The sequence below is a fragment of the Calliphora vicina genome, chromosome 1 (assembly GCF_958450345.1).
Source record: "Calliphora vicina chromosome 1, idCalVici1.1, whole genome shotgun sequence".
NCBI classification, from domain to species: domain Eukaryota; kingdom Metazoa; phylum Arthropoda; class Insecta; order Diptera; family Calliphoridae; genus Calliphora; species Calliphora vicina.
This window is the reverse complement of record NC_088780.1, coordinates 126,027,484-126,043,966: the sequence shown is the minus strand read 5'-3', so window position 1 is coordinate 126,043,966 and position 16,483 is coordinate 126,027,484. Positions and strand designations below refer to the sequence as shown.

The 16,483-nt window shown below is 30.3% G+C and overlaps 2 protein-coding genes across 3 annotated transcripts in view; both read left to right on the top strand.

The window, feature by feature from the left end:
• The window catches only part of LOC135963798 (GILT-like protein 3), a 30,879-nt gene that overhangs the window by 12,126 nt on the left and 2,270 nt on the right, over positions 1-16,483 (top strand). The gene's annotated exons all lie outside the window — the stretch shown is intronic.
• On the top strand, positions 5,333-16,176 carry LOC135963797 (serine protease easter-like). 2 transcript variants are annotated; one of them, XM_065515784.1, is made up of 4 exons: positions 5,333-5,500; positions 11,577-11,773; positions 11,851-12,037; positions 15,391-16,176. In XM_065515784.1, exons 1-4 carry the CDS (start codon positions 5,437-5,439, stop codon positions 16,113-16,115), a joined length of 1,173 nt encoding a protein of 390 aa, XP_065371856.1. In that variant the 5' UTR covers positions 5,333-5,436; the 3' UTR covers positions 16,116-16,176. The 2 variants fall into 2 exon arrangements, with proteins under 2 accessions (XP_065371856.1, XP_065371855.1); XM_065515783.1 differs by lacking the exon at positions 15,391-16,176 and adding an exon at positions 12,406-13,168.

The following is a 16,483-nucleotide window of genomic DNA, read 5'->3' as shown; positions in this document are numbered from 1 at the left end:
CAGAAAAAACTCAAAAAAATTACTCAAAATAATCACACATACGAGTGTTGTTTTCTACTAATACATTCTCACCACTTAGGTTTCTGACAACTGAGTTAGGTCTTTGACAGGAGAGTTTACACTCTATATCTATTCTCTATGTTATTAACACCAAAGATGCGAAAGAATTATTTTCAATTAATTCCTTAGTACTTCAAGGGTATTGAATTTATTATTTACTGAATTAATTCATTATTGAATCAATCAAGTATTCGTTAATTGAAATTACTAAATCTATATGTATATCGCTCAATTGCTGCAACAATGTCATAATTAAAAAAAAAATCGTTTCGAGAAAAACGGCTTTGAATGTTTTATGACATTTTACTATGTCTTAAATAATTTTTCAACAAATCATGCGATTTCAGAAATAAAACCTTATTTAAATAGTAGGTATCAATATCTTTCTAATCTGTGTTTAACCCAAATGTTTACTTGTCAAATATACAAGAAAACATGAATTTTAATTTGACGTTTACAACGAAAAAACAAATGAGCGATATGTATATAAAAATGAAATGGTCCATGTAATCGCATCACGTGAGAACGGCTAGAGCGATTTCTGGATATATGTATATATTCTGGATCCTTATAGATAGAGGAGTCGATTAAGCCATGTCCGTCCGTCTGTCAGTCAGTCTGTTGAAATCAACTTTCCGAAGCCCCCAAATAACTTACATACACAATTCATACATCAATATCACCGGAATTATTCCGGCTTGGTTGCTATTTAAAATCGAGAAAATCGGTCCACAAATGGCTGGAAAAAACAAGGACAACCTCGATTTTTTACCTATATCTGGATTACTTAGTCATTAATATCATTACAATGTAATGATTTTTCTTCTCTCTTAAATCTACTTTTTTCTTTTGTTCCTGTTGTTAGGAGGAAAATTTGTCGTGGCAATGTGAATTGGATGAATTGTAGAGAGATTAGATATGCTCAGAGTCTTAGAGACCTAGCTTATAGAGCATATTTGTCTAATCGCTCAGATGTGAATTGGAAAATTTTCTGCAAACATCGCAATAGGGCCAAGAATATTATTCGCAGAGTGAAGAGGTTACACTTTTCTAAAGTTTTTTGGGGACTGGATTCATCTTCTCTTTGGAAAGTTCTTAGAGGAGCTGGATGTGTTGGGACTAATTCAATGGTATATGAGGGTGATATTGATCAATTAAATGATTTTTTTGTTTCTGGTGGTAGTGGAAATTCTAATTTTGACTTTTCATTCCTTGATAACTCGATTGGTTCTTTTTCATTTCGATGTGTTGATGAAAATGAAGTGATGGTAGCGTTGAATAAAGTTAAATCTAGTTCGGTGGGCATTGACAGCATCTCTATTCGTTTTATTAAATTAATTTACCCATTTGTTTCTAATTATATGCTTCATCTGATTAACTCTATTTTGACCACATCTACTTTTCCCACATGTTGGAAAACAGCTAGGGTTGTACCTATCCCAAAATCTAATGTAGTTCATGGACCTGAAGATCTTCGCCCTATATCAATTCTTCCTGCGTTATCAAAAGTTGTAGAACATGTAATCCGAAACCAAATTCTTGACTCAGTATGTGACTGCATTTATGACAAACAATACGCTTTTCGTAAAGGTTTTAACACAACATCTCTGCTTTTAAGTTTGACTGATAAAATCAGGAATAATGTAAATAATAATGAATTCAGTGTTCTTATTTCCCTGGATCTGACTAAGGCGTTTAATTCTTTAAATCACTACCAACTTATTAAGAAACTTCAGAGTGAGTTCAATTTTTCTAAATCAGCATGTAAACTTATGTTTTCTTATTTAGTTGGTAGATCGCAATTTGTACAGATCAATGAAGCTAGTTCAAACTTAAGGTTTCTATCATCTGGTGTCCCCCAGGGATCAGTCTTAGGACCTCTTCTGTTTATTTTATATGTAAACAGTCTTCCCCGTTGTGTTAACTCTTCGATATGCGAGTCTTTTCTATTTGCTGATGACGTTTTTCTGCTGTTCAGAAGCTGTTTGGACTTTAAGGATGTACTAGTATCTAACATAAACTTTAGCTTAAAGTGTATTCTTGAGTGGACATCGGATAATTTCTTAAGCATAAACCCTACTAAGACCAAAGCCATTGTTTTTGGACCTACTAATAGATTTTTTTCTGATTTTAATATTTTCTTGGGTGATGTTCAGATTGATTTTGTTGAACATCTTAAATGTCTAGGAGTTATATTGGACTGCAAACTTTCTTTTGCTGATCACATTGATTCATTAAGTTTTAGAGTTTTTGGTATCTTAAGGCGATTATACTCAACTAGTTTGTATTTGCCATCTAGAATTAGATACAAATTAGCTTATGCACTGTTGATGTCGCAGGTATTATATGGACTTGAAGTTATTTCTGGTACTTGTGCTGTATACTTGAATAGAATCAGACGTTTAATTAATGCGGTTGTACGTTTTGTATACAATATTCGTAATCGTGAACATATATCGTCCTATGTTCTACGTTTTCTTCACTGTTCTTTTCATGATTTTGTAACTTATCGTAATTTGCTTTTCTTTTATAGAGTCATTAAAACTTGCAAACCACTTTCATTGTATAACTCTTTTATGTTTACTAGATCCACTAGAAACCCTCAAATTTTAATACCTAGAATATCATCTTCTTTTTTGGAAAAGTCTTTCTTAGTCCGAATTGCTAGATGGTGGAACATTTTACCACATTATTTACGCACTTTTTCTCAATCTAATAATGTTTTTAGACTAAAACTCTTAAGATCTTTTTTGAATTCTGGAATTTAATTTAACTTTCTTGGTACTATTTAATTATATAAATTTGTTGCTGAGTGGACCAATTTTAATATTATTATCAATGTTTTAAACTTTTCTACGGCTGGGGAGCCAAATAAAATTAAATATTATAAATGAAAAAGAGAAAAGAAAAAAAAAAAATAATAATAATCTAAATAATTTATATATGTATGTAATTTATGATAGTTATGGATTTTTATATACATATTATGGTATTTATAGATTTTATATTAAGCTAATTCACAAGGTGTCCTAATTTCAGAAGTACTAAAATAATAACAAGAAAAAATACGACTGTTGTGAACAACCCCTCATAACTAAGTGTGCTATTTCAAATCTAAATCAGCTGATATAAAAGACAGATACAAAATAAAACAATAACAAAAATTTTCTTTAACAATGCCAAGTGAGAAATCTAAAATAATATCCGGTTTGTGCGAAAAATACATTTTCGAGGTGGTAATGGCTGACTCAAGTAAATAAAGATTATCTTAAATTTGTTTGCATATTATTCTGCAACCACTTTTACACTTTTACGAAAACAAATTTTGTTCAAAAAATAATTGTAAACAAAAACAGCTGATTATCAGAGACCTGTGTCGAACACTTTTATCGGTGGCGGCGGCTTGTGAAAAATGGTATGGCGGCTTTGCATAATTTTTCCAGACTATAACTTTTTGACTGCGATTCTCAGTGTCGGCTCCCGAATATTATCAGCGACTCGGCGGCTCGGCGTATGCGGCTATTAGGGTTCGGCGCAGGTCTCTGCTGGTTGGTTACGACAGCACAATAAACATAGCTAACAGAGTAGTAATAGTTTAGGACATTTTTTGCTTGAATGGCAACAATAACATTTTTAAACCATTGTGAAATATTAGAACATTAACACAATATGACATGATAAGAGACCTTGTGAATTGACCAATTGTATGTTATCAGGCAATATTTGCTATGTAATATAATTATTTTGGCCTTTTTAGGCTTTGTATTACAAATAAATGAAATAAAAAAAAAAAAAATTAAAATTAATATTGACAATATGGATATCTAATGATAGATATTTCAAAGACCTTTGCAACGACGAATATAAGACCATAGTTGGACCATAGTAAGTTGGAAAATATTTTTTAACCCGAATTTTTTTTTTCACCTAAAGTTTTTTTTCGCTAAATAATAAAAAAATTAAAATTAAAAAACAAAAAAAAAATTTTAAAATTTAAAAACAAAATTAAACATTTTTTTCCAAAAAATGAAAAACCAACTTAGGGAAAAAAAAATTTTGTTTACCTAAAAATATTTGAAATTTTTATTTTGAAGTATAATTTGGTGAATGGTATATAAGATTCGGCACAGCCGAATATAGCTCTATTGCTTGTTTTTTATTCGATTTAAAATTTTCAGGAGATGGTTTGTAAAGAAAAAAATTTCTGGTAAAAGAAAAAAATTAAAAAATTCCAGGTTAAACTCGTAAATTTTAAATTTTTAATATGTATATTGCATCGTTTTATATTCTCATTTTTCTTAATAAGATACATTTTTTAGAGAAACTTGAAGAACTAACAACACTACATCCTTTTCAATTCTCAGTTTTTAAGTATGAGACAATTTTATGAAAAATCAAAGAACTAAATTATACTGTCTCCTTTTCACTTCTCATTTTTCTTAATAAGATAAATTTTTTGGAGAAACATGAAGAGCTAACAATTTCACTACTCAAGAAATTTCGGTATTAATTATATTCATTTTATTTTTCAATGGTTGTGGTTTGTTAATTGTATGTTAATAATATTCGTGCGAATTTTTAATTTTCTGTATTAAAGCTTCATCCAACATACGGTCCAACAAGTAATGATACAAATCAATACATATCATCTTGCTAAAATAAAAGTATTTTTTGAAAATTACTAATTTAAAGAAAATACATAATAACGGTTGTTATTGATTAATTCATTTATAAATAATAAACAAATGTTAGTCTTTTTAAAAACATTAACTTTTATTTTTGCCAAAAAAAAAAAAAAAACTTTTATTTCTACTCGAAAAAATAAAAGTCAAAAACAACTGTTATTTTCTGTAATAACTTATTGACTACTAATTACTTGTAAATCTAGTAACATTTGTCAATAGCCAACACAAAAGTACCAAAAGATGTAAAAAGAAAAAAGTACCTAACAAACAAACACATACATAGATACAAAACTTTCAATAATTTAAGAAATTCAGAAATAATTTATTTAAACTTTAACATCAATCTATTAAATATTCATTCGTATCTTAGAGCTTGCACATTTGAACTAAGAGTATCTATGTATCTATGTATGTATATTATGTACTCAATCAAAATGTATGTATGCTGGAAAACACAAACGTTTTACCCAAGACGAATAAAATTAAGCTTATATTTAAAATTAGTCTCAGATTTTTACATTTCAATTGTAGAGATTAAATATGTACTAAGAACAAGCAAGTACAATAATATTCTTGTTAGCTTTTTTAGTCACTGGTCAAGTCGCAACAAGTTAAGTCGTTATTTTCAAGCTTAAGAACTCAAACTTTCGTACGATAACCAAACAAAAGATACATCCAAAGTGCAGAGAATATGTATGGGATTCTCCTTAGAAATGTATTTCTATTGATTACATTAAGTGTTGTCGCTAACGCGGGTAATTAATTAATAAAATAAATAAACAAAAATATAAAAAACAAATTAACTTAAAATGGTAAACAATGTTTGCCTATAAAATTTAAACATCAAATATAGCTTAAATAAAGTTTTAACAAAAGAAAACAAAGATACATACATACATATTATATAAATTATTCTAATTTGTTATTAAATCAAGTAATAAAAGTTAATAAGTTTTAATTAATGCGAAAAGAAAATACTACAACTCACTTACGTATGTACTAATAATTCAAATATATGATGGAGAGAAACGATTTAAAATAATTAGGTTCTAAGTTTTTGTAATTAAAAATTCCCAAGTCAGAGAAAATATCAATGAAATTCTGAAATTATCAATGTTTTGACACAAAAAAAAAATGAATAAAGAAAGAAATTAAACTTTGTTTAAACTGATAAGAAATGAATGTACTGATGAAACATACAGATGCTTTCTTTTCAGAGAACAATTTTGTTGTTTAAATCACATTAACATTTTGTTTATTGATTTTCTTTAAACAGTTTGAAGTTCTTTTAAAAATAGAATTTTAAATCCAGGTTTTAGTTGGCATATGATGTAAATATATGTACATAAGTTGTACTGTTTTATATACTTATGTATATATTCTTTGTAAAATAACGAAAAACTTATTTAAACGTGTCTAATGTTTATTATTGAATTAGAAATGCAACAAAACGTTAAAATGTTAAAAACTCTAATGCCAGATAATTTTTTTTATTTTGTTTAGGTAGGAAAACGTTTACCTTATCACGTAGGGCCAAAAAAAAGGTTAATTACAACGAAACCATACATCAGTATTCGGTCAAATCCAAAACGAATTATGTAAATGTATTACCAACTGCCGAAATAATTAAATTCTCTAAATGGTTTTATTAACCGGGAGAGAATAATTGTATTACACAATTTTTCTTGGGATAATATCATACCCTAAACAAGATTAGCAAATAAAATGTCTCAATTAAGTTTGTTTTTGAAATAACAAAGTGTCCTCTATTTTCAAAATCGTAATCTACGACGAATTCTAAGAAGGTTTGCCGAAGAAACCGTGGGTCTAAAAACAAAATCGAGCATCCCGTTTTTAACGCGAAACTTTTCTTTTCGTATTTTATATTTTTGTTTAAATATGGTAACATTTTATTGCGCCTTTTAAGAAACTAGACTATGTTTGGGCTTGTTCGATAGGAATGAAAGGCAGAAAAGATGAATCTTTGCAAATGAAGAAGATTAACAATAAACTTCACCCAAGGATGGTTAAAAATCCTCATATCGTGGTTGTGCGAGAACCAAAATCCGAGCTTTTGGGTAACAGTGGGGGAAATGAAAAATGTAATTTCTACATTTTTCATTTGCGACTCCACAAAGTACATACATTAGGGTGGGTCGATTTTTTCACGTTAAATCGTATAGCAGGAACGCATTCTACGGAAAATTCTAAGAAATTTTCCCCAAGAAACCATAGGTCAAAAATCAAATCCTATCTTGCGCATTTCGTCTTTTATCCAATGATATTTCAGTATTTATTTTTATACCCTCCACCACCACAAGTGGTGAATAAAAAGGGTTTATATAAGTTTGTCATTCCGTGTGTAACATTGAGAAATATTCATCTGAGACCCAACAAAGTATATATTTTCTTGATCCTTATGAAATTCTAAGTCGATTGAGCTATGTCCGTCTGTCTGTCCGTCTGTGTGTCTCTGTAAAACACGCTCACGTCCAAAATACGCAAACAAAATTGGTAGACTTGCAAAAAATATGTTTATTGTTGTCCTAAGCAGTTTGGTATTGAAAATCAGCAAAATCGTTTCAATAGAACGAGAGCTATGAACCAAAATGTGAGACAACCTAAAAAAAAATTGACAATTTTCACATATTTTTGGTTATTTGTGTAAATATATTGCAGATAATACCATAAAACTTTACACACGTCATTTTTATAATAAAAGGACTAACTCTGGTGAAAATTATAAGAATCGGTTCATGATTTCTCCTAGCCTCTATGGTTCTATGGTCTATAAATGCCTTCAGAATTGCAGTATCCATACAAAATTCAGCAAAAATAAGTTTCGTGCTAAAAGAAATCACAACACTAAATTTTTTGTGGATCGACCCATATTTGACCATAGCCCCCATATAAAGTTCACTTCCGAAAATCACTTAAATTAGCATAAATATCTTATAAATATCGCTATTAAGTTGAAATTCGTCATAAATAATCCCCATATATACCAAAATCGCTATACCTAATTTTATGATGATCGGCGTATAATTGGTTATAGCTCCCATATATATATATTAAACTAAAAAATATGTATGCAGGTTTAGGGTATCTAAGATTCGGCAAAGCCGAATATACCGTTCTAACTTGTTTTTAATAGTTTTTTTATTGGATTAAAGACGAAATGCGCAAGATAGGATTTGATTTTAGACCTATAGTTTCTTGAAGAAACTTTCTTAGAATTTTCCATAGATTGCGTTTCTGTTATACGATTTTTTTTACTTTTTGATCGTCCAGACAAATCGACCCCACCTAATATACATACATATATTCAGGATTGTTGAAATCAACTTTCCGTAGCCCCAAAATAACTTACATGATTCATACATACATCAATATATCCGCTTTAGACCGACTCGGTTCGGTTGCTATATAAAATCGAGAAAATCGGCCCATAAATGGCTGAGATATAAGGACAATCAATTTTTTTTACCAATTTTTGATCTATATCTGGAATACTAAGTCATTAATATAGACAATATATCTATGTAAAAAAATCAAAGTGTAATTTCCATTTTTTTGAAATGTATGTTTGCAATATCATTATGTAGCTACAATATCACTAGTTCTAAGTTTGTTATCAAAGAATCTGAACTGATTCTGGTTATAGACATTTTTGAGCTAGTAATTTTGAAACAAGTTCTAAACAATTGGATATTTAATTAAAAATATAACAAAATAAAAACTGAAGCCTTCAATAGTCTTACTGTAAGGTATCTTATCAGTATCGTAAAGTTGACTCAAGTTTTTCGAAACATATTCACCCCTATCGGCAATAACATGTGAAATTTTGTTCCCATGAAATATCCATTTCCCTCGAAGGGAAAATTGCTATCGGGAATATCACGATGAACTTTACATTCACAATAGTTGATTTTGTTCGTAGCAGCTGTTTATTGTTTACAAAATTCCATCTAAAAATTTCACAACAAGGGGATTTTTTTCACGTGAACAAAGTTGATGAACGAAAAAAGGAAAAGGGAAAATATTTCATGTGAAATATTGATTCGCGATAGGGGTGATTGAAAACGTAAATCCGTATCTCAACCAGCCAAAGAATTTGTTTTATTGGGATTGGTTTTTTGGAATGAATTGATGACATTTTTAATTCTTAATCATGATTTCAGTAAGATAAGCACAAATTTAATTAATGACAAGAAAGGTAAAATACCACAATTATAAAACGGTGAACCAGCATTGGCCAACTAAAATATTGTATAATTTTAAAACGTAGGCAAAAATCTATAAAGTCTTACCCCAGTTTTCTGTAAACCGAATCCGAGTAACATTTTTATTTTGTAAATTTATTTCGGTGTTCTGTAAATCGAATCCACATGATTTACAGCTTCTAGTTTTGAATAAATAAATCTAATTCAAGGTAAAAATCGTGCGATTAGCAGAACATCAAGTTGTCAATTATTTGAAAAACTATTATTAAAAATTCTCGAGAATTAACAGTTTTTTTTATTATTTGATCATTAATTCCATTCTATTACAAATAAGCTTTACAACAAATCACACTTGATCAAAAGAGGATGTTAACTTCCAATAAACTTTGTATGGAAATGAAATATTAAAAATGAGACTCCTGATTATAGCCGTCAGCTTTTTTAGGGTAGAAAAAAGATCAGTCAGGAACTTTTATAATAATACAGGTTTTTTTTTATTAATAGCACGTTGTGCTGCCTCTTCAGAAAAAAGGAAATTAAAAAACCATAATTTGGATAGAACAAAATAATATTTTTCCCTACAAAATCGAATGTAATTCTATTACAATGTAATACAGAATTAAATATATAAACAAAACTAATTTTGTATCAAAAATTCATTATTTAGATTATGAACGTTGGTTAAGGATTACGTGTTAACAGAGGGTATTAACTCAAATAACTTTTTAAAATTTCACTTTTTGCTAGAAATCAACTAACAACCTCAATATCTATCTACTGTAAAAATTTCGACGTATGAGAGCATTTTCGTGATAATGTAGTGACTACTTTTATATCAACAAAAAGGTATTAATTACTTTGAGTTAATACAAAAGTTGAAATAGAAATGATTGGTATATTTTCATAAAAAAGGTATTATTTTGATTTCAGCCTTTATTCAAGTTAAAAATAATCAAATTGTTTTACTTAAATTTGGTTGTATTTTGAGTTGATACTGTTTTGTTGATAAAATTTGTTTTACTTTATGATTTTAATTCGAAATGTGACTCTTTTTAGGAAAAAATTGTTCACATATTTTCAGAAAAATGGTATTATCTCAAAAAATAGATTTTTTTGCAATAACTAGAAAAATTTATGGGAAAAATAATTGGGGTATTCACACGGTCTGCTTTTAGTCGCAATATCATAATATATTATAATAGTTGTTGTTGTGTTTTAAACAATAAAAGTATTATTTTATGATAAATCAATAAACATAGTTCAAATAGTCTTATTAGTTTAGAACTTTTTTGTTTGAAACACAACAAAAATTAGTTTAAACTATCATAATATATTAGGACATTATGACAATATGACCAAATAGTAGACCGTGTGAATACCCCAAATTTAAATATATTTTCAAATAGTATTTGTTTAATATGATGTATTCGGATTTTCAAATTCACAAGCAGTTTTAAACCTTTACTGAAAATTTTAAAATTTTGAGTTAACACCCTCTTGAACGGGCATTTTGTTTTTGTTTTGGTTCGACCGATTTTGCCCACTTTCAATACCAAACATTTCTGATCAACAGAAAATTGCATCCCCCCATATCCCTTCCCTTTAGGCACTATAGTGCTTTTAAAGATGGACATAACTAGATTGATGTCTTAGAATTTTATAAGTACCCAGCATATTGATACTTTTGTGGGTCAACGACCAATATTTCGATGTGTTACAAACGGATTGACAAAATGTTGGTTGTGGTTATAAAAATAAAATATTAGAGAATTTCGCAAATTTAACGTAACCCAATAATCAACAACTACAGGGGGCGTTATGGCCAGTAACTTAACGATTATTAGCTCCTCACAGTTTTAGAACACTCATCTAATTAGCTAAATAAATCGTTTAATCTACATTCAATTGGGGTTGTCATAGAATTCAATCATTGTCGGAATCGGTTTTGAAAACAACAGAAAAAGTACATTGTTCTTGTCAAATTGAAAATTATCGGTCTAGAATTAAATTCTTTATCGATTAAACAAAAAATGGATTTCATAAGTCAAATGTACCTTTTTGTCGTTTTCAAAACCGATTCCGACAATGATTGGATTCTATGACAACCCCGAATATTAATTCAATGCAAACCTTTAGTATTATTTCTGTTTTTTAACATGGGAATAGAATAAAATTGAATCGTATTGTTTGAATCCTATTGTTTGAGATGAAGACTTTTGGAATATGAAATATTGGATATGTTTACAATAGGCCCATAAAAATAAATTGGTCACCAAAATCGCCAAACTGATTATCGGGTTTTACTACTCTTGCACTGTGTAATTACATAAAGGTTAAAACTTAGAAATCTACTCTCGTACTATTTTTAATAGATTGTCTTAAAGGCATATGAATTGCAATCACCAAGAAGAAATGACAAACTTTTTGCAAATAAATTTGGAAACGGTGTTAATATAATCAATCATATTTTTTTACCAAGTTTTTTAAGTTTTTTTTACAATAACATTAACTAATCAAATTGCTAACTAATTTGTACGAGTGTTTAAACGTTTATTTTTTTACAATATTGAAATACAAACTCTGCTAATGATTTATCTTTTTAATTTAGCTATAACTGCTTATGGAGTCTGTGTTAATCCTCGCAAAGAATCGGGCATCTGTATACAGATTAAAGATTGTGATTATTTTTTGAATATTCTAAATAATACGTCTAGTACAGGTCTTAATCCAGCAGATACCAAATTTCTGAGAGAAAGCCAATGTGGCCATGATAATTCACAGGATTCAGTAGCTAAGCAAGTGTTGGTAAGATAATAACTTTCTTCATCATCATAAACGAAAATTAATAACTCTATGTTTATTCATAAATTTATTTGAAATAGGTTTGCTGTCCCAACAGTTATCGCAACACATTTACTACGCGAAACTCAGTTACGGATAAAACAGAGCCCGGCAATGTGTTACCCGAACCTGGTGTGTGTGGTAACATTTTATCGAATCGCATATTGGGTGGAAATGTAACGAAAATTGATGAATTTCCATGGATGGCATTACTGCAGTATAAAACAGGTTTGTTAAAAGACTAGAATAGAAAAAAAAAAAAAAAGAAAAAAAAACTAAAAAACTTAAGTTTATTCCGATCGATAGTGCAATTAATTCCGTATTTTGCTTCTGTTACTTGTTTACGTGTAATTGATGTTTGTTTGGATTTTTTATTTTCTCAATTTCTTTACAAAAATACATAAACGTTTTCTTTTTGATACACCAAAAAAAGCGAATGTACAAAACCGATTTTATAACACCCATAAATTATCCAAGGGCCGCATGTGTATGTATAATACGTGTTTGTGTAATATGCTTCCTTCCATTCTATATACTGTGTATGTTTGTTTTATGCCTAAAAGTATTATATCCATTTAGTACGTAACTCTTTTCAGGACCCGAACGTTATGGTTTCTACTGTGGCGGAAGTTTAATAAATTCACGTTATGTTTTAACCGCTGCTCATTGTCTCAAACACCCCGATATACCTGCGACTTGGGAATTACACAGTGTACGTTTAGGAGAATGGGATCTCACTTCTAATCCTGATTGTGAGATCGATGTGCGTGGTCGCAAAGATTGTGTGGATCCCCACAGAGATGTGCTTATCGACTATGCAATGGCTCATCCGCTTTATGTGCCTACGTCTAAAGACCAATATAACGATATTGCTCTCATACGTATGGCCGAAAGTGTTAAATCGTCCGATTTTATAATACCAATTTGTTTACCGTTGACGACAAATTTACGCAATAAACGATTTACTGCAACGGCCATGGATGTTGCCGGCTGGGGCGTAACCGAAAATGATGTGGCCAGTAAAATCAAACTGAAAATTATGGTCAATGTTTGGAATACAACAAGTTGTCAGAATACGTATAATACCTTCAATATGCCCATTAATGATCACTATCAATTGTGTGCTGGTGGCGAGAATGGTATTGATACATGTCGCGGTGATTCTGGTGGTGCGCTAATGGTGACTCAACGTATAAAGAATAAAGATGTCTATTTTGTCATTGGCATTGTATCGTATGGTCCAAGGCCGTGTGGCCTTGAGGGTTGGCCGGGTGTGTATGCCAGAGTTGGAAATTACACCGATTGGATTGTAAATAGTTTAGCGCCATAATTTGTTTAAATAAAATAAATAATATATACGTACTTTTAATAACATTTTTCTTTATAACTCCTGAACTAATCGAGTCTCCATCGAAATTTTTTAGCACGAATATAGTAGAGAGTTTAGGTGTCATCATACCGTGTTCTTTATTAATTTTTAACACCGCGATCTTTGATATTTTTTACATTGAAATTTATACTCCGAATATACTACTTTAACCTTTTGGAAGTAAACAATTTTATTCACACCATTTTAAGGACAATATCTTAGGCTTTGAAATGGAGTCAATAATTATGCTGGTCTTTGAGTAGTTTCAAAGTTATGGGCAATTATGTGTACAGACAATTTAAACAAATTTTTTAATTTTCAAATTAAAATATTTTTACATCGGAATGAGTTTCCATTGAAAAAGTCTCTGATATGAGAAACATATTGGATATATTATGTATGCGGTAAATTTCGTTAAAATCGGAGATGGTAAATGTGACTGCTGTCCGCTTTCACACGGATCTTCGCAGTTGTAATGTATTTCATAAAAAAGTATTAAAGCACTTCTTCAATATCGAATGCTTTAAAGTTTAAACTCATGAGTAATGATAGGTGTACCTGATCACTAATGTTATTCAGTTTCAGTTTTATCGCTTTAAAACAGTGATGGTCGTAAATAGAACATGGTTTATCACCAATGTTTTGAAAAGCGCATATCGCTTAAAATTTCCATATTCGATTTGACTGCGTAACTCAATCCGAAAGTGATTTGAAATCGCTGCGTTTTTCAGAACATGGGCGTATAATAACATGTTACGCACTTTTTCTCTGTTGTGATCAGATCAGCTATTTATTATTAGCCCAATTATGAATAAATCCCCACAGGTTTTTTCGTTTTTCCCATTTTCAACATTGAATTCAAATAGGAAATGCCGCGGATTTTTTTATTCATAATTGGGCTGTATAAGTATTTGTTTTTTATTTAATAATTTGTATGAACTTCGTAGGCACTCATGAATTTCGTAAACACTGATGTGGTTATAGCCACAATATGCTAACAGACCGACCACTGCTTTCAAATCAAAGATGGGCAATTAGTAACGAAAAATGTAATTGCAATGTATTGTGTAATTATTCACTCCTATTCTGTTAATCGTTGTCGGACATGATTTTGTGTCGACAACGACTAACAGAATAGGGGTGATTGTATCACCAGTATGTGTGAAATGAGACATCTTATATATCGTCACTAGAGTTCTTCTTTTCCCGCACTTTTTCATTTCCCGGGAAATGGGATTAATTTTGAAATTTCCCGGGATCCCGGGAATTAAAATGAAATTGGATACAAATAAAAAAATACAGTAAAAATTTAATATAATTAGATAAACCGACACGGTTTCTAATTTTGGCTATATACAGACCTGTCACCATTTGTCATTTGTATCGGAATGGCTTCAGTTTCCAGTTATTTCTGTTAATTCGCAAAAAATAAACATTTAATTTTCTTAAAATTTGCGTTTTCGATTTAAAAACGCCAAACAGGTGTTCTGACAAACGAAAACCCTAGAAATTTAGCGTTTCAAAACCGCTAGTGAATATTGAACGAATAGCAAATTGCGTGGTTTTCAGGACATGCTGAAATGCGTTTTTCGTTTTTCAAACCGAAAGCGATTTGAAAACGCTTCGTTTTCCAGAACATGGGCGTTTGAATTGCATTGTTTAGATTATTAAAACAAAAATTAAATAAAGATGTTCATTAAAATTGAAGGAAAACCCAATAATATTAAACAAAATTCAATTTCACGGAAGGTGGTTTTATTCCAAAAGTTTTAGTTTTACTCTTTGTGAAAAAGCAAAATACTAAAATAATTCCACTTTCGATCGGATAGAATTCTGTGACTGCCGTGAACATTCACGAGTTTTTGGAATATTTTGAATAATGAACTTGTTATTGGTCTATTTGGGTTTAATCTTTTTTCTTTTATGAATCTTCTGCATTTGTTTTGGAGATTTAAGCATTTTTTAGAGAAAATCAAGTTCAAAAAAATCACATAAAACTAAGGAAAATAATTCCCGGGAATTCCGCACAATTTTCCTGGATTGAAAATTTAATTTTTTAAGTAATTCATCATTATCTATCAAACATTCGATTTTGGATTTTTTGCTGTTACGTTGTTTTGCATTTTAGGTGACGATATGTACATATAATTGTTCAATTTATGCCTAAAAGTATTACATGCATACATTACATTTTGTACGTACCTCTTTACAGGACCCGAACTTTATGGTTTCTACTGTGGCGGAAGTTTAATAAATTCTCGTTATGTTTTAACCGCTGCTCACTGTCTCAAGTATCCAGACACTTTGGAATTACACAGTGTACGTTTAGGCGAATGGAATCTTACTTCTAATCCTGATTGTGAGATCGATACCCGTGGTCGCAAAGATTGTGTGGATCCCCACAGAGATGTGCTCATAGATTATGCGATAGCTCATCCACTTTATGTGCGCACATCTAAAGATCAATACCACGACATTGCTCTGATACGTATGACCGAAAGTGTTAAATCGACATATTTTATAATACCAATTTGTTTGCCTTTGACGCCAAATTTACGCAATAAAAGATTTACATCTACATCCATGGATGTTGCCGGCTGGGGTGTAACAGAAAATGACGTGGAAAGTACAATCAAATTGAAAGTTATGGTCGATGTTTGGAATACAACGGTTTGTCAGAATACGTATCGAAAACTAAAAATGACCATTAATGATCAATATCAATTGTGTGCTGGTGGAGAGAGTGACATTGATACGTGCCGCGGTGACTCTGGTGGCCCGCTTATGGTGACTCAACGTGTAAAGAATAGAGATGTTTATTTCGCCATTGGTATTGTATCGTATGGTCCGGATCCGTGTGGTATTAAGGATTATCCGGGTGTGTATGTCAGAGTTGGAAATTATGGCGATTGGATTGTAAATAATTTATTGCCCTAATGTGAATAAAATAATGGGATTATAATGAATGCAATAAATGATATTGAAAGGAAATAACAAAGTTGATATTTGTTCTTAGTGCTTATACAACATTTTAAAAACTAACTATCTACAGTATCACATTTGCCATTCCACCGACATGTTCCTTAAGAAATAGCAAATACTTTTTAAATATATCCTTAGAGGTAGGTATGTACTTACTTTAGAACAGATATAAACACTGCTTATAGTTTTATCAACGCACCAGATAAATGTCATAATCCATATTCCAAATAATTGGTCTAAGATTTGGTTACAGCTTATTTTAAAAATTAATGGTGTTTTCTTTTCTGACTCAAAATGTTGCCTATATATTGTGTACCATTTAT

Coding starts and splice junctions, on each gene's coding strand:
- LOC135963797 (XM_065515783.1), top strand. CDS start 5,437: ATGTATGGGATTCTCCTTAGAAATGTATTTCTATTGATTACATTAAGT. Junction 5,501..11,576: donor AAGTGTTGTCGCTAACGCGG/GTAATTAATTAA, acceptor TTTTTAATTTAG/CTATAACTGCTTATGGAGTC. Junction 12,038..12,405: donor ATTACTGCAGTATAAAACAG/GTTTGTTAAAAG, acceptor AACTCTTTTCAG/GACCCGAACGTTATGGTTTC.